General features: G+C 43.0%; 1 protein-coding gene across 1 annotated transcript in view; it reads left to right on the forward strand.

The window, feature by feature from the left end:
- Positions 1 to 7,219: 7,219 nt before the first annotated feature.
- MSH5 (mutS homolog 5) overlaps positions 7,220 to 26,840 on the forward strand; it is a 42,857-nt gene continuing 23,236 nt past the window's right edge. Inside the window, exons 1-11 of the mRNA XM_018560632.1 lie at positions 7,220 to 7,294; positions 8,137 to 8,260; positions 17,566 to 17,646; positions 17,812 to 17,871; positions 19,098 to 19,219; positions 21,238 to 21,347; positions 21,600 to 21,635; positions 22,630 to 22,712; positions 23,733 to 23,778; positions 23,891 to 24,029; positions 25,126 to 25,188. Coding sequence (XP_018416134.1) covers positions 7,220 to 7,294; positions 8,137 to 8,260; positions 17,566 to 17,646; positions 17,812 to 17,871; positions 19,098 to 19,219; positions 21,238 to 21,347; positions 21,600 to 21,635; positions 22,630 to 22,712; positions 23,733 to 23,778; positions 23,891 to 24,029; positions 25,126 to 25,188 — 939 coding nt within the window. The remainder of the gene's footprint in view (positions 7,295 to 8,136; positions 8,261 to 17,565; positions 17,647 to 17,811; positions 17,872 to 19,097; positions 19,220 to 21,237; positions 21,348 to 21,599; positions 21,636 to 22,629; positions 22,713 to 23,732; positions 23,779 to 23,890; positions 24,030 to 25,125; positions 25,189 to 26,840) is intronic.

Consider the following 26,840-nt stretch of genomic DNA (forward strand, 5'->3'; position numbering starts at 1 on the left):
TCTAATAAGCCAATCACATGGCAGCAGCTGAGTGCATTTAGGCATGTAGACATGGTCCAGATGATCTCCTGAAGTTCAGACCAAGAATCAGAATGGGAAAAAAAGATGATCTACGTGACTTTGAACGTGGCGTGGTTGTTGGTGCCAGACAGGCTGGTCTGAGTATTTCAGAAACTGCTGATCTACTGGGATTTTCACACACAACCATCTCTCGGGTTTACAGAGAATTGTCGGAAAAAGAGAAAATATCCAGTGATATGCTTTGCTGATGCCAGAGAATGACCAGACTAGTTCAAGATGATAGAATGGCAACAGTAACACAAATAAACACTCCTTAAATCTGAGGTGTGCTGAAGAGCATCTCTGAACACACAACATGTTGAACCTTGAACCAGATGGGCTACAGCAGCCGCGAAGACCACAGCTGTCAGCTAAGAACAGGAAACTGAGGCTACAATTCTCAAGGGCTCACCAACATTGGGCAATAGAAGATTGGAAAATCGTTTCCTTGTCTGATAAGTCTCAATTTCTGCTGAAACATTCGGATGGTCGGATCAGAATTTGGCGTCAACAACATTAAGGCATGGATCCACCCTACCTTGAATCAATGGTTCAGGCAGGTGGGGGTGATGTAATGGAGTTGCGGATATTTTCTTGGCACACTTTGGGTCCCTTACTACCAATTGAGCCGCAGCCTACCTGAGTATTGTTGCTGATCATGTCCTTCCCTTTATGAGCACAGTGTACCGTCTTCTAATGGCTTCCTCCAGCAGGATAATGCTCCATGTCACAAAGCTAAAATGATCTCAAACTGGTTTTTTGAACATGCTAATGAGTTTACTTTACTCAAATGGCCGTTACAGTCAACAGCTCTCAGTCCATTAGAGCACGTTTGGGATGTGGTGGAACGGGAGATTCACATCATGAGTGTGCAGCAACTGTGTGATGCTATCATGTCAATATGGACCCAACTCTTTAAAGAATGTTTCCAGCACCTTGTTGAATCTATGCCACAAAGAAAAAGAATTAAGGCAGTTCTGAAGACAAAAGGAGGGTCCAACCTGGTTCTAGCAAGGTGTAACTAATAAAGTTGCCAGTGAGTGTATGTAGTTCTAAATCTCCTCTCTAGTGCATGTTAGCAAGAATGCCATCTTAGATTCAGTGGCAGCTTACCCAGAAAACTCGAGTGACATTCTGTTGAGATCCTACACATGCAAAGTATTGTAGAAGGAGGAGGCAGGGGCATGCTCCCGACTTCTACACCAACTTTAGAACAGTCCTGTGATAGTCATGTCACTATACCAACTTATAGAAATGTAGAATAGCTGTGTGTGCAGAGCTTTGGCAGCTGGGGGACACAAATACCACCGGAATGAGGCTGGCTGTCACATATGTACGCTCCTGATGTGACCCTGAATGGTATCATCAGAAGTAATGCAAGGTTAAGTTGGGAAACACACAAGAAAACGGTGACATGGTGACCGAGGGGCAGATGGAGCTGCTTGTGCCAACACAAGCTGGGAATCCAACCCTTCCTGAAAGTGTGGGATTTAATGCAAAGTTGCAGACATGTTTGAAATAAAGTATAGTTTTCATGTTCAGGCTTCTTGTACTGCCATCTTTAGGTGGTTCAGTGGTGATGTCTATGCCTTTTGGCATCAGAATACTTTTCCGTTTCCCAGATTTGCAAAGTTGCCACCTGTGTGTACATGTTCTCTAAGTTCTACCAGGTGAATGTTCAGGCCTCTGATGCCAGCTTCAGGCATAAGGTCCTGCAGGTGGCTCTTTGAGCTCCAGGCTGCCTGCAGTCTGTGTTATTTCTTCTCTGATCTGTTAGCGTTTGTTTGCTGTTCTGCTCACCTCTCAGTGGGACTGCTTTTGGATGCCCCAAAGATGAAAAACATCCAGTGGAAGCTGGAATCCGACCCTTCCAGGAAGTATGAGTAATTAGTTTTCGTGCTCAAGCTTCTTGTTCCACCATCTTTAGGTGGCTCAGACAGGCCATCATGCAAACTTGTGGACTAACGGATGGGGTTCTGCCTTTTCCTGTTAAAGCACAGACTCGGAGATCTGTAAGGGCTTCCGAGTACTGTTTCGCAGATTTGAATTTGCCATCTGGTTTTCTGTTCACATGTTCTCTATGTTCTATCAAGTGGATGTGGCAAGCGTATCTAATGCCAGGTTCGGGCGTAAGGTCCTTCAGGTGACTTTTTGAGCTGCATGCAGTCCCCAGTTCTCTGTTGTTTTTTGTTGGGCCTGTTTGTGTTTGTTTGCTGTGTTGCCCACTTCTCAGTTGAACTGTTTTTGGACATTCAAAAGGTGAAACACATCCTGTGTCCCTCAATGGACGAGAATGAAATAAGGATTTTTGTACTCGAAATAAAATACTTTTCTTGGAGTCCAATGAAGGACACAGAAAAAAGAAAAGGCTAGTTGCACTCATTACCGGTATGACCCCGTGATCGGGGAGGGGTGCTCGGAATGACTGCGGATGGCGCTGCCAAATACAGATAATTGCAGAAACGTCACCAGCACACCAAATCCTTATAGGATCAAAGTTCGTAGATTTTATTGCAAACTCATGTCAGTTACACAAGCGCTTTCGGGGCCACACAGGGTCCCTTCATCAGGCATAGCAATGACACAATGATAAGAACAGAGAGGGTTTAAATAGACATAAAGCAGTGCAGACACACCCTTGGACACACCCCTGACGTCACATGACATCAAAAAAACCAAACAGCTGTGAACAATGGAGTCATTAGAAAGACAAGCTTCTATTCACCAATTTCAAGTGAAAGAGAAACCTAAGTATTGTTGCAAATTAATCATATCAAACCACATTATGTAAAGCATACACTTATACCAGGGAAAAAGGGGGTTATGTAAACAATCCAACATGTGCAGTGATTACCATAACTTTGCGAATGCAGATGCCGGGTTGCCATAGCGACAGGACACCGAGGTTCAGTGAGAGCAGAGGGACAGTCCACTGGCGCACGCGCCATGCGGTACAGGTATCATCCCGCCGCAATCATTGACGCTGCACTTACTAAAGCTATTGCTAAACACGCAGGATGCTCCACAACGCACAATGTGCAATTGAAGGAGATACTTTGTGTTTCTCATGAGACATTGTTCCTGTCACATTGTATACACCTACGGGTTTCAATTTGCCGCAAGCTGAGCATTCCTGTGCCATTGAGATCGGTTTCTTTTGTCTCAAAGTGTGGATCAATTTACAATTGTGCAATCTATTTATGGACCATCTGATGATCTGTGTTCACATGCAATCACTATACCGATTAATCCTGATAATCAAAAAGAGGAATTTCCTTGTATAGAGTGATAAAGTTAGTAACAACTAATCGTAGTGATTGCAACATTTAGAACAGTTTTGTTTCATCCTTCGACACAATATTTCGTATTTTGTGAATCCACATTAGCATCCACTTATCCCATCATTAACCAATTATTTATAGCCAAGCGTGGTACCCATCCTAGTTACATGTATGAATGAATGCAGACAATGTTACCTGTGTTGTTTTTTGGGTTTTTTTTAGTAACTTTTTGTAAGCTGTGCAGTGATGGTGTTTGTGTAATTTATGTACAAATAAACTTTTTTCTAATTTTTTAATATTTTGTCTGTCCCGATCTCTAAGTAACCTCTGTAGTTTGCTATTTCCTATATACTGCAGCAGACCAAATAGTTTTTTGCAACTCAATATTGAACCCTACGGAATAAGACTAGGATGCCATTAAAGTTCATGTGCATGGAAAGGCAGGTGTCCCAATACTTTTGGCAATATAGTGTGTGTATATATATATGTGTGTTTGTGTATGTATGTGTGTGTGGTCTATCTATCTATCTATCTGTCTGTCTGTCTGTCTGTCTGTCTATCTAAGCAGTTCTTTGTGTAAAACTTATCTGCAGTGCTATAAAATACTGATGTTTCAGTCATATCCAGGATATTTGTTTTGCTTTTTTTCATCAAGATAAGCTTTGCAAACAAAGTGCTTAAACAATTGGTTTGTTGGTAAAGTGTGCTTTGGAAAACACCCCTTTCCAGGTGTAAAAGTGAATCATTTATGATTAATTGTATATAAAATGCAGTTTGGAATGGATTGATGCAATATCAGTTGCTGCCTTCTTTACACCAGCCTATGGATCATGGTAGGCTAAAACTGCACCAATAAAATCAGCAAGCTTCATCTTCCTTTCTTTTTTTAATGTTTCCTTGTCAGATGAAACCACATCTGGTATGGATGCAGATACTCCTATGGTATGGTTTAGAAGTGGGACTGACTTATAAGAAAGAGGATAATAAAATCACTTGGCTGTGCCATTGGCCAAAATGTTAATTTAGGGCCGGTGCAGACCTGAGCGATTCAGGACGTGTGTCCCGTGACCGCATGGTTGTGCACAATTGCACACAGCGATTGCTGCGCAGCACCATTGATTTCAATGGGATACATCCGCAAAATAAGAAAATAATGGCACCGCCTGCACGATTGTCTGGCTGCAGGCGACTCCGTGACCGTGCGGCAATCTGCAGGGCATCGTGCACGATTGCTGTGTGGCTAGGGTTGCCACCTTTTCTTCAAGCGCAACCCGAACACTATAGCGATGCACAGACATTTTTTTATATCACAGTTGAGACTATTTTCAGTGGGGGGGGTCAGTAGCCCCTATATTAATTTTGGTTGCCCCTGTCTGCCTGACATCTTGTGTCCGGGTTTCTGCTGCCATGTAACCCGAACACAGCATTCATGTATCCTGGACAGGTGGCAACCCTACGTGTGGTCACGGATCGCCCAGGTGTGTACCTGGCCCAAACCAGGGCTACCTGACATAATTCTTTTGTACCTTTGCATAATCCTATAGTCACATATTCGCCTGTGCCAAATTTTGAAGTGCTGCACACAAGGCTTTGGACAAGCACCTTTTGGCATCTAATAAGAAATAATTTGCAGCTGGGAAATTCTCCTAGTTCTTTGCACAGTAAAGGTGCCCATACACCTTACAATTATCGGATGGTTTTCGTATGTGATCGACTTGTCGTCTGATAATCGTATGTGTGCATTGCCGCGTCCGACCGACATTACTGTACAATCGTACGACTTTTGACGGTCAAGCATGTTTGAAAACTTTGCTAGATCGTACGATTTTCGTAAGTTTGCTGGCGTTTCCGTCCGTCAAAAGTCGTACGATGTACACTGCGCTTGCGCTAACGAAAATAGGCAAATCAATTACCGCATTTCGTCCAGGTGCTTATCGTTAATTACGGCTAAATTAATCTTGCGATCATCGGGGCAGGATGGGGCTGCTGTCGTACGAAAATCGTACGACTATTCGATCATCGGGCGAAAAGTTTAGTCTGATAATCGTAAGGTGTATGGGCACCTTAAGAGATATCAGAGGTCATCTTGTTGTTTTGCTGTTTATATTTCATTGGCTTTCTTAGGAGTTGTGTATATAGAGGTTAACGGAGCTCTTAAGCACTGTTTGCTTTAGGCTTCATTTAGAAGTGGAGAAGAGGAGATGGACTCGTCTTCCAAAATCTGCTATTGATCTCTCTGAAGTGTAAATTAATTGTGCCTAATGGGAATGTTTTCGATTCTTAGGTTGCATGCTATGTATGTGCAACATTTTCTGTTCGGTGCGGGCCCGTTGCTCATAGTCTGGGATCTGCTTCCTTAAAAACTCCACCAATAAGATATTTGAGGAATGCTGTGTGGTTTTGCCATCTTGAAGCTTTTTCTGCATTACAGAATGAAATCCTGTTATGTTTCTTCCACACAGACTTTTGCACAGTTTGCATATTTTAAAAAAACGTCTTTAAAGGTAGGGCAGCCTTAGGGCAATTCATTTGAGGAGTGTCAAGAAACCTAAATAAAAACAATAAAAGGGTAAAATAGTAAGACATAAAGATAAATATTCTATTACAATAAAAGTTAAATACGTTGTATAAAATAATTGGTAATTAAGGTGCGAGTACAGACAGGCCTGTTGTGTTTCCAATGACTGGTTCACAGTGACTTGTTCTTTATACAACTAGTTTACGATCTTGATGTTGTTGTTGAATAGCAGGTGAGACTGACTTGGAGCTGGAGGAACTTCCCAGTCAAAAAATTAAATTTTCCCTTTCAGATCTCTTAAGCCGACTTCTTCATTGGCTCTATCTTGGTATTCATCTTGTTCTACTGGCTGCCATGCCCCACATTTTCTTACATCATTTCCCAACAGCCCCAAATCTTTGTCTGTAAAAAATGCTGAATATTTCTTCATCTGAGCACCTTCTATAGTAGTCCCACAGTAGAAAGATGCAGGGCAAGGAGCTATGTGAAAGGAGGCTGCAGTCCCACTGTGAGACAGTGGTCTGTTTATAAAACAAAATAGCTTATTCTTTCAGGAAAACTGCAGATAAATGTATTATTATGTGCAAGTTAACCAGCTGTTGTGAGAATGGAATGGTGCAACAACACCTGTACAAGTATTCTCTCTTCTGGTCGAAAAGTCTTCAATAGTAATTCAGTGATTCTCAACCAGTGTGCCGCAGCACACTGGTGTAGCACCTGAGTTTACCAGGGGTGTCATGCAAAAGGGAACCAAAAATTACACAAAAATGTATTACAGCCTGCACGTGAGAGGCACTGCACCACAACACAGTAAACTTCCGAGAACTTTTGACTTTTCTTTGATTTGCCAGGAGATGAGTGAAATGCAAGCCAGGGCATCCTGCTCAGCTCCTGGCAATCAGTGATGTCCGTGAGCTGGGCGGGACGCCGGCCCTAGCCTCACCGGGTGCTAAGAGCTAGCAACCTGGGATGCTATGGCTGGAATCCCAACGAGATGCTGCTTCATTATGGGGATGGTCCTGCTGACAGCGATCCTCATCGGGATAACTATTTCAGAAACAGAGGAAGATTGCCCCACGTTTTAATAGTTACTTTGGCCTGTTGGGTCAAGTCCAGCCCAATTCCTTGAATGATGGAAATATTTGTGGAGTTGCTTCTTCGGTGTAATTGTTGGACACAACTAGACAGCTATGTCTAGCTACCTGTTGTACATATTAGTCCTAGCCTTTTGTATGACGGACTAATACTCAGTCCACCAGTTCATTAGTAAAGGACTTTAAGAGTGTAACTTTGTTGCTCACCTCTTCATGACTAACATTTTGTAATCAGTTATATTTATTTTCTATTAGGCTGATCAAAAATGGACCAATTCCAGATGACACACAATGTCCTTGTTACCGATTATCAAGAAGAGGAAGATGAACCGTCATCGGAGGTGCTGCTTTAAGGAATATTTCATATCTATCAGGGAGTAGTTCGTAGGAGCCCAGATGCAGGGGACTTGCCAATACAAACGGTACCTCCACACGAGCTGACCTGGGTAATGCACGGTCTTTCATGTGGTGGTGACCAGCACAGGAGCAGTCCGGAACGTCGTAGGAAAATCGATATCCAAAGTCGTAGTCTGTGAGAGGAGCAGGGGTCAGGGGCCGTCAGCACGATTCGTGGTCAGGAAGTAGCAAGGTTCGGTACACAAGAAATATACTATAACTAATACGCTAGGCACTACGAAGGCAAGCTCTGCAATAACCAAGCACAGAATGATGTGTGAGGCTAGCATTTGTACCTGCTGAAATCAGGGTGCAGTCATCTCTGGAGGTGGGGTTGTTCCTTAATTGTCGAGCACTGTACCTTTAAGAAGACACACAGTGCGCGCGTTTTCACTACCCGGTGGCTCCATGCGACGGCCATCACAGTGCGGCGAGGAGTGAAGGAGACAGGAGCCGCTGAGCTTGGGGCTGCGGGTGAGAGCATGTCTGACCTGCAGGGACCCCCTTTGTGGTGCGAAGGTGGGTATTACAATATCTCATGTGCCTGCAATCACACAGTAAATGTAACAGTTCATAGTTGGGAATGGCTCCCATATTGGATTATATACTCAGTTTTATGGTTAGCGTGGGCTTAAAGGACAAGTCCAAGTAATTTTAACCCATCCTCCAGGCTGGGGTCAGGTTGTGTTGCTTAATTAAAGCAGAGAAAACTCTTGTATCTAGACAGGACTTAGATGATGATTATGCCATTTCATGAAACAAAAGTTATTTCTATGCTTTCCTATAGATATACCTCGGTGTATTATGGCAATCTGGACAGCTCGCTGCTGCCTATTACAACTCCGGTGACTGCTCTATTCACTTCATGACAGATACCCCGGACACTGAACACCTTCAAGTGCTTAGCAGAGGTAGGTTTTATTGCTGCACGGGTGGTTTTCATTGGGACCACAAAGCTCTAACCTTCTTTAACAGAAGAATCTATAATCACTACAAAACAGTTTAAATTGATAAATACAGTAAGCCCACCCAAATACAAACGGGTTCCGTTGTGAGAGCGCTTCCGTAAGTCCAATTTGTTCGTAAGTCCAACAAATATCCCACCCATCAACATGCTAATGCACTTTTAAGTGAAACCTTTCAGTGTTCCTTAGGGATGCATTGAAAACCGTTACTACGGTAGTATCAGCGCCGATACCAAGTATTTGGGCGAGTACCTATACTCGCCCAAATGCTCCGCTACCTTCCCTGATACTGGAACTTCCGGTCAGAGGAAAATGTCGCTTGTCAGGTCCTGCTCTGTTGAGAAAGTCAGTGAAAGTGCTAAATTGTAGATTTTAAGCTCCTCTCCAGCCACACGTATTTTTTCTGACCCAGGACACCGTCCCTCTCCTACGGCAACACTGCTTATGTCATTTTGCTGCACCTTGCTCCAGGGCTTCTGAATTTCTTTGTAAAAAGAAATGATGTCATCAGTCACTAACTAGAAGATCGTTCGGTTTGGCCAATGAGGGACTCTGCATCACATTAGGGCACCCTGCAGTGCCAGTGGGGGGTAGGAGTAGGCAGACCTGGGGTCACATTGCAACTAAATCAAGCAGTGCTGACTTGATCACATCAGTGCCGCATTGATTCTGATTGAGAAGTGGGTGTTGAGGCTACCAGTCGCTCCTGGCACAGAGAGTAGGCATGATTGAACAGCCTCCACAGCAGGAAGCTGAGACATCCATTCCCTTTAGGCAGCCTTTTATTATTATTTGCAGCACTTCAAAACACGAAGCTGTCTACTGCCATTGCTTGAAATTTGATTTCTGCCTGGAGATGAGATTTAAGGAATCCAGCAGATCCTAATTTTATAACCACAACTGGCAATTTGCAATTTGCTTCTAATGGCTTTCTCTATTCAGTTTGAGATGATTAAGAATTTTTACAAATTTTTGCCAATTCCTTCTGCCAGATAAAATACTTTGGGGCAGGGGCGTCCCGATGCTGGGTGACACCCGGAGCGGAGACCGGGTGACACCCCGCTTTGACATCATCGCGCATGCGCATGACGACGTCATCGCACATGCGCATGACGACGTCATCGCACATGCGCATGACGACGTCATCGCACATGCGTAGTCGTCTTAATGACGCCTGCCGGCGGCCATCTTGGTGATGGACGCCGGCAGAGAGAGGAGGGGACGTTCCCCTCCTGACACTGTCGGGCTCTCGGTCTGTGACCAAGTGCCCGACTTTTCAAAGGGGGTGACACCAAAATGACTGTCAGTCATTTTTGTGGCAACCGGGTGCGGGCTGCACCCCCCTAGCCCCCCTTATGACGCTACTGCTTTGCTATGAATTTACTAACACCGGAGCACCCTGTGCATGGAAACCAGTCAACTTCTATCCTCAGCTTCTTTAGTTAAGCTTTGAAAATGAAATCTAGAAGCTGATAGGTTGCCATCCATAGCTGCTCCATATTCTGTCTGCTCCGGTCTCAGTAATTCCCCCTCTATGTAAGTGCCTCAAAGAGGTTAAAGACTCAATCTGCTAGAGGTAGAACATGTTTTAGTTTCTAATAGAAGCCAGACTGAGTCAGCAAACAATGTGGTATGTAAGTAATGTCAGTCACAGTCATGAAATGTGCACATTCTGTGTATTATACGTCACATGATTCAATGTTCTTTCAGGCAGAGATTGGTCAAAGCTTAGAAAACGCATCGGTTACTGTTTCCTCGGGGTAGAGGGCTAAGCTTTATGTAAATACTCTATAGCCAAAGGAGTTCTTTGTTGTGACAGTGATTTATAATGTTTCTAGTACTATAAAACTAGATCAGGTTTCAGAAAGGACAAAATTCACCCTACTGAAGGTTTTGAAACTGAATGTGAATGTGATAAGCTAACTGCAGACATATGTTTGGTGCGTGTTAATAGTATAAAAACATTGTTTCTGATGGGGATAAGCTAATACAGCGATGCTGGCTGGCCTGAGCTGGTGATTCTCTGGATTTGGATTCTGAGGACTGGGGGAAGGGGATGTGACAGCAACCCTTCACCATGCTGATATCAGCTAGAGCAGGAGTGCCCACAATTTTTGTGTAAAGATCTACTTTTCAAATGACGAGCTACATGAGGTCTACCAACGGAAAAAAAAAAAACTCCCTCGCTTTCTCTCTCTTGGCTGTCTCTCCTTGCTCATCCTCCTGGCTGTCTCTCCTTGCTCATCCTCCTGGCTGTCTCTCCTCTCTCTCCTGGCTGTCATTCCTCGCTTTTCTCCTGGCTGTCTCTCCTCGCTCTCTCTCCCCTGGCTGTCTTTCCTCTCTCTCCTGTCTGTTTCTCCCCGCTCTCTTTCCTGGCTTACCTTGCTGTATTTTGTAACAGGCTGTGTAAAGTAATATTCTTTGATGTAATACATAGCACTTCAACCACCAGAATCCACCAGAAAGGTGTCAGGGAGCTTGGCTCAGCAGGCTAATAGATAATCATGTGTCACAGCTAAATATATATGCCAAAATGGAATAAAGGGCCCGCCATTCACACCCTTCATGATCTACCAGCATCCGCTTTGAGAGCTACTGGAAGATCACAATCAACCTAATGGGCACCCCTGAGCTGAAGACTACTTGATACACAACACATTTCTATACCATATTAACTTAACTCTGACCAGGCTTGCCTGAATCCAGTCCTTTCACTGTTCTCCAAGGCTGGCTTATTGCACATTGTTTTAGGTTGTCTGGCCATGAAGACCTTCTGGCATGAGTTGGTGGACTTACCCAGACCAAACAAAATTGTTTCCAGACCCAAAATGCATCCTAATGTATCCTTATGCTATTTTTGGCCTCTGTTCTCACCAGCGCAGTTCGTTCCAGACCAGACCAGAAAAATACTGCTTGTGCTATTTTGTCTGGTCTGGAACGCACTAGTAAGACCATGTTAAGCTAAAAAAAAGATTTCCAAACGCGGCAATCTGGTCCGCAAAATGGTGTGAACTTGCCCTTACTACCAACTTACTACAATTCCAAATCCTTGAGGGATTGTTCACACCATGTCCGGACCATGTCCAGACCAGAACAGTTTGTTCTCGGACCAAAAAAGCATCCCAATGTATCCCTATGGTATTTCTGGGCTCAGTTTGCACCAGCGCAGTCCATTCCAGTCCAGAAGACACTGCTTGTCTCATTTTCTCTGGTCTGGAATGCACTGGAACGCATGGAAACACATCAAAACCTCTGCCCCACCCGCCTGCCTCCTCTTCATTGCAGGCTGGGAGCCATACCCAGCCTGCTATTGGATATTGTAAAATGCAATAGCCAATAGCAAGCTGGCTATTGCACCCGCCCCCTGCCCGCTGTCAATCAGCATGGGGGGACCTGGTAGAGAACTTTCTCCTTCAGGCCCCTCCTATGCTGAGCCCTGATTGGGCAAAGTCTTGCACCTGACCTCTGGGGGACCTTGGTCGATACTGGGGGAACCTGGTACATACAGTACAGTGATCTTGATGAGCTGATTTCTTGTTGTCTTACATTGCTCAGCATCTTTATTTGGTATGTTGAGATGTGAGGACATATGTTTGTAAAGTCATTACATTGGATGTTATTGTGGTTGCCAGGCTGTTATTATGGCTGCAGAGCTGTGGCCGGCGGTTCAAGAATTGAAAATATAGTATTGATTTTTTTCCAAGCCACACTTCCTTAATAATATAGTCTGTTGTTTTCCTCTGTTATAAGGTAATGTTACGTAATGGAAATACATTCTTGTGGTTTTCAATGATAAAACATGTTCTGCTGTATTGGTTGCTGAACGAGTATGTTGAGGAAGAATTCTACTCATCCTTTAGATTAAATATTGGTGGGAAAGCATGGAAACAATTAACTAACAATTTTTTTGGGAGGGCTGCTGGGATTGTTTATATACGTCATCTCATGAAAACACTAGAAATAGTTATGACCCTGACACCTGTAAACAGTCAGACAAAGTTTTAAAGAGCATAAAGAAAATGAAGCCAGCCATACACCAAGTATAGTGGTTAGGACTTCTGCCTTGCAGAACTGGGGGTCCCTGGTTCAAATACCAGTGAGACTCAGGACACTATCTGAAAGGAGTTTGCTTGCCTACAGTTTCCTTCCCCACTCCAAAGACATATTGGCCTTGTGCCCTGTGTGCGAGAGGAACCTTAGATTGCTTGTTTTCATTTAGGTGCTCAAATATAATTTTTATACTCACCTGATCCTCAGAGAAAGCTTGCTCTTAGACCGGTCCTTCCAGCCTCTCTCCCCCTACGCTGCAGTGGTCTAAGAATCCTCGAGTCATCACGCCAAATACACTGTGTAAAGTACATGAGGACGCTGAGGGACATACCATCGCTTCAGCGGAGAAGGAGACAGGCTGGAGGGATTGCTGTGACAGCCGGCCGGATCCAAGCTTTAGGTGAGCATAACTTTTTTATTTTAGCACCTAGACGAAAACTTAAAGGAGAACTTCGAGGTGAGTGATTTTCACACATCCTCATAGTTAGAGCCGACTTGTGACAAAGGAGCTGTCACAGGTTAGCTCTATTGATTGGGAAGTGAGCGAACACATACTGTCGCTCGCTCACTTCCCGATCGTCTGCCTGCAGAGAACGGTGACTGTAAGTCACGGCTCCCCGCAGGGATTCCCCCCTCTCCTCTCCGATCCTCCAGCGCCGAGTGGAGGAACGTACGAGGAAAGGGGGCAGGTACAGCTGGCTCTGCCTCTAGATTGGCAGAGGCCGCTGTCAATCAGCCAGCTGGGTGGATCCAGACAGCATTGTTGGGATCCGACCCGGCTGCGGCGCTCTCAGTATATAGCGATCAATAGCCCGCTATATACTGAGCTTTGGGTCACGGGGGGAGGTTAGTTTAGGACCTCCCGTGACCCTAAAGAGAACTATGGGGGAAAAACACTTACCCCATAGTTCTCTCTTAACCCTTTGCAGTGAGGGGGAGGGGTAGCCCGGTTAATAAACGTTTTTCCCAGCCTTCTTCTTTCAGTAAAAAAGTGAAAATCCTCCTATATCTATATTCAGCATCCTGAAACTGACAAGCCAGCTGCAGTCATACACAGGGCTGGATTAAGACTCGGACGAGAAGCAGCAGAGGAGGCTCTCTAATTATTATTAATAAACCTGAGAGCTGCCGGTGCCTGTTCCTGATTGTGTTCAGCCCGGCCAGCCCGGATTGCCATCGGGCATATCAAGGTGACACGGGCCGGCTGGGCCTATTTTCAGTGGTGGGCCTGGATCTGGCGCTCTAATCGGCCATATGTTAATCCGGCCCTGGTCAAACAGTATGAAATATAAACTGCGTCACCGCAATACATCCAGAACAAAATTTCCTCTTTTTAGATTGTAAGCCCCCAGGGGCAGGGCCCTCCTTACCATCTTGTCTTGAATTGTGATTGTAATGTCTTCCTTATATTGTAAAGCGCTGCGCAAACTGCAGGCGCTATATAAATCTTGTATAATAATGTTACTAATAATAGCTGAAAGTTCTTTTTACACTTTAAGCTGGCCATAGACTGGATCCTGGATGAAATCGGAACAATGTGTGGCCCCCTTGGGACCCCCTGTCATTTGACAAAAGTTTCTTTTTCAATTGACTTTTGTTAAAGGAGGATGCCTGAAAAACCTCAGCCGAATAGTGACTGCAGCCAACCAATTGCAGTTACTGTTCTAGTATTCTCCGCTGTTGTCAGAAAACAATAGACTTATGGGGGGATATTCCTCCATCCGTTCTGTTAGCATGGGAGGGGGAACAAGGAAGACCCCACAATGTGTAGCCAGCCTTACTTTCTTTCTGAGCATATTCACAATGCGCTAGCTTGACTTCGCTTTATTCATAACACTCATGGCTGAAGTTGATTCATTTGATTTGTTTATAATATTTGTGAACAAACTTACATATATGTGAGTTGTAAATGTTTATAATGTTTCTAATTGCAGCAGGAAGGATCACCAGACAAACGCCTGAATTAAATATGCAGCCGACTTGTTAAACGTGTTATGCCAGAGATGGAAAAGCCTCTTTTGCAATCCTTATACGATGACTCCGCTCATACCATTGTTTGGTTTCCATTATTAGTTACGGCTGCTATTAGGTTGTGGAAGAAGAGTAATGTATATTAATGTCACCGCACACTTCAATAGGTGCTTATACAGAATGAGTAAATTGTGAATAATCACACGGGGGCCGGAGCACTTTTATAGCCCATCCCTATTTAGCTGTCTGATGACGCAGCTCTGGCTGCTGTACTTTGGTTAAATGCTCAGCTTGTTTGTGACTGAAAGGACACAATCCAAGAAACTATTTTTGGAAAAATAAAGATCCTTTTACTTACTTCATTGGTCTGCTATCTACCCAACCCTGACTCTCCTGTAATGGATAGAACATTCCATTATAGTCAGAGAAACAGACTTAGGGCTGGAGAACAAGTGAAATGTGAGCAGGAGCACCGATGCCCGAGCCGATGAATCGACCTATTGTGAGTACAGGGCAAGCCATAACCTGCATTGCAGCCTGTTATCCTTGATGGCTAGCTTCTGAATGCCACTTGCTGCAACACTGTATACTGCTATACCTTTTATAGGTGGGGGAGATGTCACATCAATGCCTCACAATGTTTTGCATTATAATAATTAAAAAAAAACATTTTCTTAAAGGATAAGTGCACTTTAAAATAAAGCGTACTTATAATTTTTGTCCCTCACAGCTGACCTAAACGATCCCACTTTCCCCCTCGGCAGATTTTTACTTACCGAGATCCAGCGGTCACAGTTCCACTATTGTTTACATCCAGCACTGCAATGCTTCCTCTGCTGGCCACACCTGCGCATTGTAGCCCCATAGACCTCTATGGGGCCTTTTCCCACCGGGAGACAGATGTGGCCAGGAAAGGAAGACTAGTTGCAACACTGTATGTCAACAAACATCAGAGTAGCAGCCCTTGGATCTCAGTAGGTATAAGGGGGAGGTGTTCTCTAGTGCTAACACACTTCTTGTCCTAGAATGGCAATGCTTCTGGGTCCATACAGTAGATACAGTACAATGAATGAGGGTTGTCACCCTAGGACAGGAAGTATATTTCTGGCAAGACCATCAGGTGAAAAGAAAGGAAGAAAATAATGCAGCCATCACATCTAAGGGGCGTTAAGCTTCGACATATTACATTTTTGTTCTTGTGTTTCGATATAATTTAAAGATGAACTCCGGCCTTCCCTTCCTTCTTGCAGAGTTGTACTGGCTCCTCTCCTGTAGTGAAAAAGCTTGCTTTAATTTTACTGCATGCTGTGATATGCTGTCATTACAGGCAGTCCCTGAGTTACAAACATCCAAGTTACATCCGACTCCTACTTACAAACAGAGGCTATTACTGTACATTAGGGGTCGTTGTAATGCTACCGCGTCCATGCTGACGAGGAGTGCCCGCCTTTTTGGGTCTGGTTCGTAGTACTGTACGTACATTACAGGAAGTTGGCTCTTGTTAGAAATGCAGATGAGGGGTGCCCGCCTCTTGTTCCGGGTCACTGTGAGCTTTTTACTGCGGTCTGTATCTTCATAAGAAAGATTTATTCTCACTTCCTGTCCTTGAGACAACAGGAAGTGAAAGGAAATCTACCTATAGGAAGGGAAATTCACTCCTTTAAAAGGTGTCTCCACTGAAGCTTTATCACCAATCTTTGCTTCCACGACAACCCAACATTTTCAAAATCCAATTGTCACAGGGACAAAAAGTGAGGTGAAATCTTCTGAACAGGGGCACACACAGCAAAACAAACATTACAGGGAGTAAACCCTTCCCTATGCTATCCAAAATGAAAAAACATTTTTTTGGCTGGATTTACACTTAAAAAATGTACCTGTTCCAACTTACATACAAATTCAATTTAAGAACAAACCTACAGAACCTAGCTTGTTCATAACCTGCCTGTATTATTTATTTAATTTATATTAAAATTGTATTATTGTTATTATTGATTGAATATATACTTCGTTTGAATTTTTTTTTAAACATGGCCGCAATAGCCGCACAATTTTTATGACCGATCAGCTATTCCCGCACATGCGCAGTGAGCCGATCACACATTGCACCGCGGTCAAACTTGGTGGGATTACGTTAGAACGCGTGACCACATCACCGGTGGTGGCAAACTTTGATAGAACATTGGGACGCACGTCCTGGGATCGCCAATATCTGAACCAAACCATTCGGCTTGCTGAGATTGTGATATTTTGGTGCTGTAGGCGGTGGAGAGGGACAATGTTTCTTATTACAAGACTAACACTGATCATCAGACAGATGCTACTATACCACATGTATATACACAGAAATAAACAAATATACTGGCATGGCTTTCTCATAATCCACACAACAAGAAAGGAAAGAATATGTTTGTTTTCTTTGCTAAAATTCTTGAAAAATATATAGCAGACCCTGCAGCTACCAATCAGCTATTGGTTGTTATAAATTCACTACATTACACGTTCTAATCATAGCGTCCTTAAAGCTGAACTCCGGGCAGAATTATTCTTAACCCTTGTAGTGGTGCTACCCCCACACTGAAAGGCTTACCTGCTTGTTTTGGTCTAGGGAGGAAAATAAAAAAAGATTATACTCATCCGATCCTCTGAGCCGGCTTGCTCAAAGACAGGTCCCTGCAGCCTCTCTTCCCCTCTAAGGTCCCATAAATCATCACGTTGTATACATTATGTATAGACTGCTGAGTAACCCTTGCGGTGCTCGAGCGTAGGAGAATACCGGAGAAGCAGGGAGTCGGCTCTGCAGTTCGGATGAGTATAACTTTTTTTGTTTTATCACCAAGACAAAAATGAGCACTTAACGCTCACAGTGTTGGGGTTGCCCCAGTGCAAGGGTTAAGAACACTTTTCTTATTTAAATAATAATATCAGCAGCTAGTGAAGTCCATAGACAGTGGGGGGAATTTATCAAAACTGGAGCAGATTTGCACAGCAACCAATCAGCTTCTGTCTTTCATTTTTAAATCTTACTTGGGCAAACCGGAGAGAGAAGCTTACTGGTTTCCATGCACAGCTGCTCCAGATTCTGTCGGCTCCAGTTTTGATAAATTCCCGGCATTATAGTTTTTTTTACAGCGTTGGGCAGGCAGAAGTGAGCCTTCCTCTCCTCTGAATATTACATTCTGTTATGTTATATATCCCTAACCTTTCATGTAACACTTTTTTTTCCCCAGTGATCTCTGATCTGCAACCAAAATGTATCGTAACCAGTGCAAAGCAGGATCCAAATTTCTCAGAATTCCTTCAAACTTTAAGTAATGTCGTTTTGTTTCTCTTTCTTATATTTCTTATTTGTTTTGTATACATTGTAAACATTCCTCCTTATATGAAACTAACACCCTGTCCCTGTAGAAGCTTTCATCTAATATCCTCTTCACTATCAGTTCTACTGGCTCTACTCACATGTCTTCCTTTTCCAGATGGCGAAGCTAATGGAAGATTGAAAGTGGAGATATTTCTATTTCCTCGTATGGACTTTGGTAATCAGCCTTACACAGCGCTCTGTTTGTATCCTCTGTCCGGATATAAAATGTCAGCCATTATCTGTTCTGTAGTCCCTCAAGCCAGAGGAGAGGAAGGATGATAACAGAACTTGTGATCTCTGGAGACAGAATAGAGGCTGCAAATTCTTCACACATTACTAGCAAGTTTGTGAAGACTTCTTATTATCCTTCACTAAACTGATTCTGATGAGGGATATCTGGACACTACTGGTAATGGTGCTTTATAAGAAAAGTATAATATCCAGAGGTGTCTGCACCTGCAATAGTTCTTATTTACCTCTGCTACGGCTGATTGCCGGCCATTGTGAACAGGCAGAGCTTGCCCGCTCCCTCCAGCTCCACCACATTCCTATTGACCAACGTGATAGACTAGTAGGTATGTGGTGGGGGTTTGAAGCTGTGGGTTTGCTCCCGCACTACCTAGAAGTGTGTCTGTTTAGGCCAGCAAGTGTTGTGGTTTGTCACCTGCACTCCATATGGGTGATCGAGGATCAGGTATATCTGCTTTATTCCATCCCCTAAAAAAAGTGTGCACTTAAAGGAGAATTATGGGGGTGAGTAATAAAACACCCAACCCCATAATGCATGTGTCAAAGAATCTGTCACAGGCCACCTCTATGGATCAGGAAGTTAGCGAACACACACCGCCAATCGCTGACTTCTCGATCATCTCTCTGAAGAGAGCGGTGACTTACCTGCAGGCGTTCCCTCCCCTCCCGATCCTCCAGCGCTGACTGGAGGGATGGACAGGGGCGAGGGGGCGGCCAGAGAGGGAGGCAGAGTTAGCTGTCAATCACCAGCAGGGTGGATCTCCACAGTATTGTTGGGATACGTTGCTGCGGCACTCTCAGCTATTGCCCGCTATATATTTAGTTTTGGGTCATGGGAGGACATTGGTATAAGTCTTCCTGTGACCCTAAAGAGAATTATGGGGGAAAAAGGTTACCCCCCACATGTTCCTACATAACATAAAAATGTAAAAATATCACACTAAGTGATACCAGGCAAATCTATGACTGAGAACAAAACATGAAGCCTGACTATTGCAGGTCATAGGTCCTCCTGCATTTTATAATGCAGCACCACTGTGTTTCTGTTGTTCCCTCTTAGTGACCAGACCCCTGCCCTGTAATGTTGTATTATATGAGCGAGGATTGATCGTCAGAATACTGATAATGAATTCCTATCTGTGTCATCCACAGCACTGCCTATCTGTAAGCAGCGGATCCTCACATCAAATTTCTCATTGCTGCCTTCTAACCTCTCTGAGTCCGAAAAGATTTTACATCTCTCCTCTATCATTCCCTTTGACTGCCCTCTTATGGTGAGACCGAAGAAATATTACTACCGCCAGATGTGTACTGTGTGGAGATCACAGCTACATCCACATGTATTTTGTGTAAATCTGTTGCAGATGATCGGCGTGCTTATTTTTTAATAAGTGGAGGTGCCACATCTTCTGACCAGCACTTCCAGTACACAGCGCTTAACCTGACAGTGACGTATGGATTAAACAGAACTCCTGGCAATTTAAAAAAAGAGAGACATTACATCCAATTACGCATTCATTAAAAATAACAGGTGGCCTTATCTTTCTCTGCTGCAGTTTCACTGTCAGTTACAAGTCTACAGCCGAGCCTGTGATGGGACAGTGAAAGGAGAAGCAGTATATTTAAAAGCTCATCATTTAGTCACTCTGCCCTCTCCTGCTATAAACATGCTCTTTTCAGAGGCTGATACCAAGTTCAGTTCAGATATTTACACTGCATGCAATAAAAAATTTATATTTAATGATGTATTCATGATTGCAGAGCTGCATTAATTTGTGCCTGGAGTTCCCATTTAAAATACTGCCAGTGAGACAGATAAAATCTTTTTTTAGATGTTGTTTTTACACTTCCTACTTTGTTTCTTCAGAAAGGCTGGGGCGGGGAGTATTACAGCAGTGTACAGCAAAGAGCAGCTAGTAATACCTGCAGCATTGTCGGGATCCGTCCTGGCTGCGGCGGTCTCAATATACCGCAAGCTGTAGCTCGCGATATACTGAGCTTTGGGTCATGGGAGGACACTAGAATATATCCTCCCGTGACCCTTAAGAGAACTATGGGGAAAAACGCTTACCCCATGGTTCTCTTTTAACCACTGCGTCACAATGCTATTGATTTGGTAGATTACCTGAGCTGCAGTCTTAGGGTGCCCATACACTGGTCTAATTTCACACAGTGTGTGGGGCTGTTGGCTCCCTTTCAGCCGGCATTCCTCGATCAGTTGATCGAAGGAGCCGGTTGGAAAATGTTCGATCGATCAGAGCGGGCAGCCAGTGAGTCAGCTTTATGGTCAGCTCTGTGTAAGAATATCTGCCTTTGCGGTCAGGTCTGTTATCTAGGTTAATAATCAGCTCCTTGGCTTATCACAACCTGAACGGATTTGGATGAATTGATTGGAAAATATCCAGGCCTCACTTTGGCTTGGCATGGATTACCCTTGAGAAGTGGAACTCATGCTAGCAAAGTACCTTATTCCGAGTGGTGACATAATTAAGCTTCCAATGAACTGTCTTTGTCTCTATGTATCTTAATGTACACAATGGAATGTGGACGATGCATCTCTTTGACAATGGTTGCTAATATAATTCCAGGAGTGCAGAGGAAGTATGGCAGGACCAATGGTGGAACAAATGCCAAAGCAGCCCACAGGCCTACTGTGGAGCCTGGCAGAGAATTTGAATTTGCACCGTAGCTTATCCTGTTTTGGTGTAAAAGGTGGTAGGATGGTCTCTGCACGTGCTATAGATAGGCAGAGAGGGGAAGCAAAGTGTGTGGTTAGTATACTGACTGACACTTCCTAATCCTTCCTTTATGCTGTAAGCATGCCGTGATCCTGACATTCAGCATGCCAGGTTAAGGAGGTACGCACTGCCCTATGTATGAGCTTTTGGACAGAGGGGGGCTAGTACAGGTTCTGGGGTCTTTAAAGTCTTCTACATTACTGACAACCACCTGAAAGTATCTGTATATTGTGTTTTTCTTGTACAATTTATTTTAAAGGAAATACAAGAGCAGAACAATAAAAAAAAAGAATATGTCATTTATGTGAATATATTAGTATTACAATAGATGATTCTGTTTCTCTAGTTTAGGGAATTTCTTAAAATTATAGCTTACAGCAGATAAAATACATTTAATTTGTTTATCATTAGATTCTTTATATACTTTTGGAAAGATTATATAATACTTTTCCTAAATGAAGAGTAAGATTGGCTGTAGCCATGTATTATTATTATTATGACATTCTATTTAATAATTGTAAGAATAATCAAATAATTGTATTATTTTTGCACAGATCTGTGCTCTGGGAGGACTGCTAAAGTTTATTGACCGTCACCGGATTGGTGTTCAGCTGGAGGACAGCAGTGTGGGTGTCCCAGTCCTGAGCCTCAGAAAATATGTCTTGTACGTTCTAGTTTATTTGTATTTAGTACTTTCTCTTCGTCTTTTTGTTGGCCTTTTACTTTGCAGCATTGCCAAGGTGTACTATATGCTCAAGGTTCATTAACTGATTGTTTTTTTTACTTAACCCAAAAAGATCCAGCCCAAGGTCCAATTTAATCTGAGGGTAGGAGAATCAGGGCCTGTAACATTATACTGTATGTTATTCTCTTGCCGTTTAGCGCTAACACATATGTACACTGTTTGTTCTTCTAGGGCTGATATCGTTGATATGGAACCAGATACTTTCAGGTAAAGTAGTTGATTCTGAAAAAAAAAAAGAGGCACTCCCTTATATTACTGTGTGGTATTGATGCAGAAACAAATTAGTCTGGGCCCCCAGGAGCTTTATGTACCACATACTTGCTTATTATGACACACTTTAACTAGTACATGTCTATATCTAGCGATGCGGCATCCATGCTCCCGCCACGCCATCTCTGTTACCATCTACTTCTGGATCAAGAGTCTTCTTCTTTCTCTATTGGCTAGACCAGTAAAATCCACTCATTCCCACTAGAATTTAGTTATGTATCTGTGGGGGGGAGTAGAGATTGGAGATGTGCTTTCTCACAGGGACTGAACTGATGGCATCTTTGTACTTGTTTTTCCTGGTCTGCACTCAGAACTGTAGGAATGGTGCAGGCATCCTTGGATCGGTGCACAGTGAGTGCAATGATCTGCTTTACATCTACCTCTATGTCCCTTAAGAAGACATCTCGACCTTTCAATTCGCCAGGCCAGAGCACATTCGCTCCCTGCACTTGTCATTACAGCCCTCCCTACCCCCAGGGGATGTAGGTTAAATCCACATAGAGCCTCACAACTAATTCTGGCTGCTGCAGAGTGGAGCAGGGGAAGCAGAAATGCACCAGCTTAGCAACTTGAAGAATGATGTTTGCTGGATGGGGGCATAGAGGAAAGTGCAATGCAGATCCTTATGCTTGCTGAGCCCTGATTTAGTGATGAAGTCTGTTAGTCCCATTTCTTGAGTTGTTTAATTTATGCTATATAATGGAGAAAACCACAGGATTGGGGACTGTTTTAGCAGAATGCAAGATGACCAAGAAGAGAGCCAGAGATAGAGATTTTAGTACGGTAGTTTACAAGAGATAAAAATATATTGGAGACTCAGCCCACTAAAGTCCACATACATTGAAATACCACTTTTGGGTGGGTGCCCCTATAGGAAAAGCAGTTTGTGAAGTGTGAGAGTTTTGAGTATTCATTTCTGATATTTTGTCAGTGTTTTGCAGATATTCAAAAGTGAGGCCCATCCATCTGTGTATAAGATGAGCTCTGGAGGGAAGGAAGGGCTAAGCCTGTTTGGTATGAATATGTTGTAAACACCACGCACCTTTTTAGTTTATTATTTCAAACAAATACTATCATAAAGTCATGTTTGAGTATCCATTAAAAGTTCATTAATGGATGTAAAGTGACCTGTACCTGATTCCACACATTGATGCAATAATTGGCAGCACTATATTACAAGAGGAGCATGTCTAGCTTTTCTATAGGATGCAATAAAGCGGCAATATGTTTTGGTTTCCTGTTTTTTCCCTACATCCTGAAACATGCAGCGCCTGTGCTTCCCCATCCTTATGACAGAATGACAGTTTAACTCAATTGGGAAACCTGTCTTTTGGAAAATCTGATGCCCCCATTACTTCAGGAGGCCGAGTTACAAGACATTATGACCGCTGTAAGTGCAATTTTCATCTAAAGGAGTGCTGGAGATGCTGTAGGATAGAAAACACCACTTGTCTAGTAGTTTCATGTTTGGTAGTTGGCCAAACATTAATCAAATTTCAGCCGGTTCCTGCTGAATCATCCAAAATTCGATCTGTGGCTGGCCTTGCCGACACCACCTAGTTCTAGTCAATTTTTTGTTAAACATTTGTTGAAGGAGCTGGGAGGAAACTTGTCGGCCAATCAGTGACTGTAGCCAACCAGTCACGGGCACAGGCTATCAGAATACAATAGTCGGGAGAAGAAATTCCATCCACGTTCTTGGGGGGAATCATGTTACAATGTTTAGCCAGTCATAAATCTATTCTGCTAAATCTGATGGAGAAATCAGAAACATTAACAGAGTTATTCACAAAAGGGTGAAGAGTTTGGGGAAGCCAGAGAAGGGAACAATCTAGGACAACATAGATGATTAGGAAAAATTCTCCAATTCAGCTCACTTTCCAGTTCAGCTATGTTGTCCTAGATTGTTCCCTTCTCTGGCTTCCCCAAACTGTCTTCACCCTTTTGTGAATAACCCTGCTATAGTTTTTTTAGTGTTGGAGTGTTTATATTGTTTTCTTAGTTATACTTAAACATTTTGATGTAATGATTTAGGGCTTTTGAATCGCTGCCAGTCCAAATGGGGAGAGAGCTGTATGAGGTGTGTAAAATAGACATTCCCACCTTTAAAATCATTGTATGTATTTACTTCTGAAAGTGCACACACATGTATTTATTATGACTTGTTCCATGACTTGTCCCATCTGTGATAGATTGTGGTTTATGAGGCCCACGCACAATCAGACTGAGCTAACATCTCGGCTTGATGTGATCGAGTTCTTCATGGCACCCAGAAACCAAGAAACAACAGGGAACCTTCAGGGCTGCCTGAAGAACATCAAAAATATCCCTGTGAGTTTTCAAATTGTTGTTCGTTCTTGTTTTTCTGCTAATTTGTTCTTACCTTTTTTTTTTACACACAATTCCAGCTTTGGCCAAAGATAATATTTGATAATTGGACAGGGGCTAAAAACAAAAGAAGCAAATTTGGCTGTTATACTTACCTAATCTCCAGCACTGGCCCCTAATGTAGCTAGTCTGCAGGGGAGAGCGGTGCTCCTTTTCTGTGTTGAATGATGCCCTGTAATTTAAACCAGCACCATTGCAAGGCTTCATCTTTAAAAGAGAACTATGGGGTAACCTTTTTATACCATAGTTCTCTCAAGGGTCACGGGAGGACATATACCAATGTCCTTTCGTGAACGAAAGCTCAGCTCACTATATACTGAGAGTGACCCAGCCAAGATGGATCCCGACAATACTGTTGAGATCCACCCAGCTGGCTCTGAAAGATGATCGTTAGTGAGCAAGCGACTGTATGTGTTTGCTCACTTCCCGATGAATAGAGCCGACGTGCGACCGTTTCATTGTCATACGTCGGCTCTAACTATGAGGACGAGTGTAATTCACTCACCTCATAGTTCTCCTTTTTAAGTACTTTTATCACTGCTGTTTTCCTATTATAGAGATTTTGTCACTGCATAATTAGGTGATAATCAAGGATGTAACTATAGCCATAGCAGACCACATGACTGCTATAGGGCTCAAGAGCGCAAAAGGCTCAAAACTATCTAGCTACATAATAATTGATGCAGGTAGCATTAGGATTTAGCAAATGGGCTTGGATAAAATAGATGGATATATCATTTGAGAACTTCTATATGAATGCTATGAAAGCAATTAGTATTCGGTATCTCTAGCAGCATTCTAGACTTCCTGTTCCCATTTCCTTGATTCATCCCCTTTAATGTTGCGAAATACAAGACTTACCTTTTATCTATCAGGATAGTATAATATTTAATACAGAGCGGCATCTCATTATGAATAGGCATTAAAAATGTTAACATGCCTTTCAAGATGACATCTGCCCTGTTTTTGATTTTCCTTTCATCTTTGTCTCCTTAATCCTAACTGATAAAATATTCAGTATTTTCCTTTGCTTCATCAGATGATCCTAAAGCGCATGACACTCTCCAGCACCAAAGTGTCCGACTGGCAGGCTTTATATAAGGTCAGTTTGTGCCCTCTGCTGGTTAAAATCTAAGATTACCACTAGAATGATTTCACAGAATACAAAACATGTTCACCAGTGACCCACACTTACAGGGTTATTCACAAAAGGGTGAAGAGTTTGGAGAAGGCCGGAGAAGGGAACAATCTAGGACAACATAGCTGAACTGGAGAAATTCTCCAATTCGGCTCACTTTCCAGTTCACCTATGTTGTCCTAGATTGTTCACTTCTCCTGCCTTCTCCAAACCCTTCACCCTTTTGTGAATAACCCTATTAATGTAAGTAATGTTTTGCCCTTTTAATTGAACAAGATCTCATCTTCTTGTAATGAGATTAGATGATACAATGCAAACCATTCCTGTAAACCTATCTTTCCACCTATATTATATAAGCCAAGTTGTATCATGCTTTGTAGTGGTCATCTGTGCAATATATGTCAGGCATGGCTTCTGTGGTTCAGGGCTTGTAGAGGTTTAATGTACTATAATCCGACATATAATGGTGCGGTGGCCATAAGGGACCAAGAAGCTCTCTGCTGAAGCACTATGAAGTGCACATTGTCTGTCTAAAATAGAAAACATTTACATGTTGTCACTTCCATCCCATATCCTAAAAATAATGATTTGCATAGTTGCTTTGAAAAAGAGGAACATATCATTTTACTTGGAGTATAATTAAAGTCTCTGTGGTTTTTTTTTTTGCATATATTTTCTGCTGGCAAGCAGTAGATATATGCAAAAACATAAAAAAAATTAAAAAGTTACCAATAAGGTAATTACTTACCTGTGTCTTCGCCGCTCGCTCTCGCCTGAAGATCTGAAAAATTCTCGAGCGGCGGTGCGCATGCGCATTAGAGATCTTCGGCCAGGAGAAGAGGAGAGACACGGGGTAAGTCAATGCAGGCAGCATGGATGGGACACAGAAGACACAGCAGTCAGTGCTGGATCAGTGACCAGCAGCAGCAGCATGGGGGGGGGGGGGGAACTGGGACCCTAATGTCACTTTAATTTCTCATGGGAGCAATTAAAGCCCAACTCTGTCTGTGCTCCTCCTACAAGTGACCCCCCCCCTCCCCCCAGGCCCCTCCAGTGTGTATCTTATACTTTTTTGGTATCCAAATGAATGTAATATAGTGCATAAAAACTTGCCCCTTCTGTGATTATATCAATACCACTGCAAACTGAGCAAATACAAACAATATATATAAAAAACCCCAATAACAGTTAAACAAAGTTTAACCATCTAACTAACAAATAACTAAGTTGTGCAACAGTGTAGTTCAGAAACAGTAACAGTAAACGTCCGACTCTTACAAGTGCAAAAATCTGTATTTGTTGCCCATTGAAGGAATTCTGACTAATAAATGCTGCTGCCTACAGGAGGTTTGGACACAGAAAAACAGAAATAATTATTGAAGCACTGCCCCTGTAAAACCGCCCCTCCAATTGCAATGTCTCGGTTTTTTGCTAGTGTCCTAAGATTTTGAATGCCTGCAAAAAAAGCGTAACTTTTTAAAATGACACTAATGTATCTTCAGAAACAGCTTTAGGCCGTACCTGCCCTTCAGGGGCACTTGTAGTTGGTAAGGGCATGGGACCTTGTGTTTGATCTAGTACATTTCCTGGCATCCCCATTGTTGGACGCTTAGGCC

This window comes from Nanorana parkeri, unplaced genomic scaffold (genome assembly GCF_000935625.1).
Source record: "Nanorana parkeri isolate BGI_ZX_2015 unplaced genomic scaffold, ASM93562v1 scaffold470, whole genome shotgun sequence".
Lineage (NCBI taxonomy): Eukaryota > Metazoa > Chordata > Amphibia > Anura > Dicroglossidae > Nanorana > Nanorana parkeri.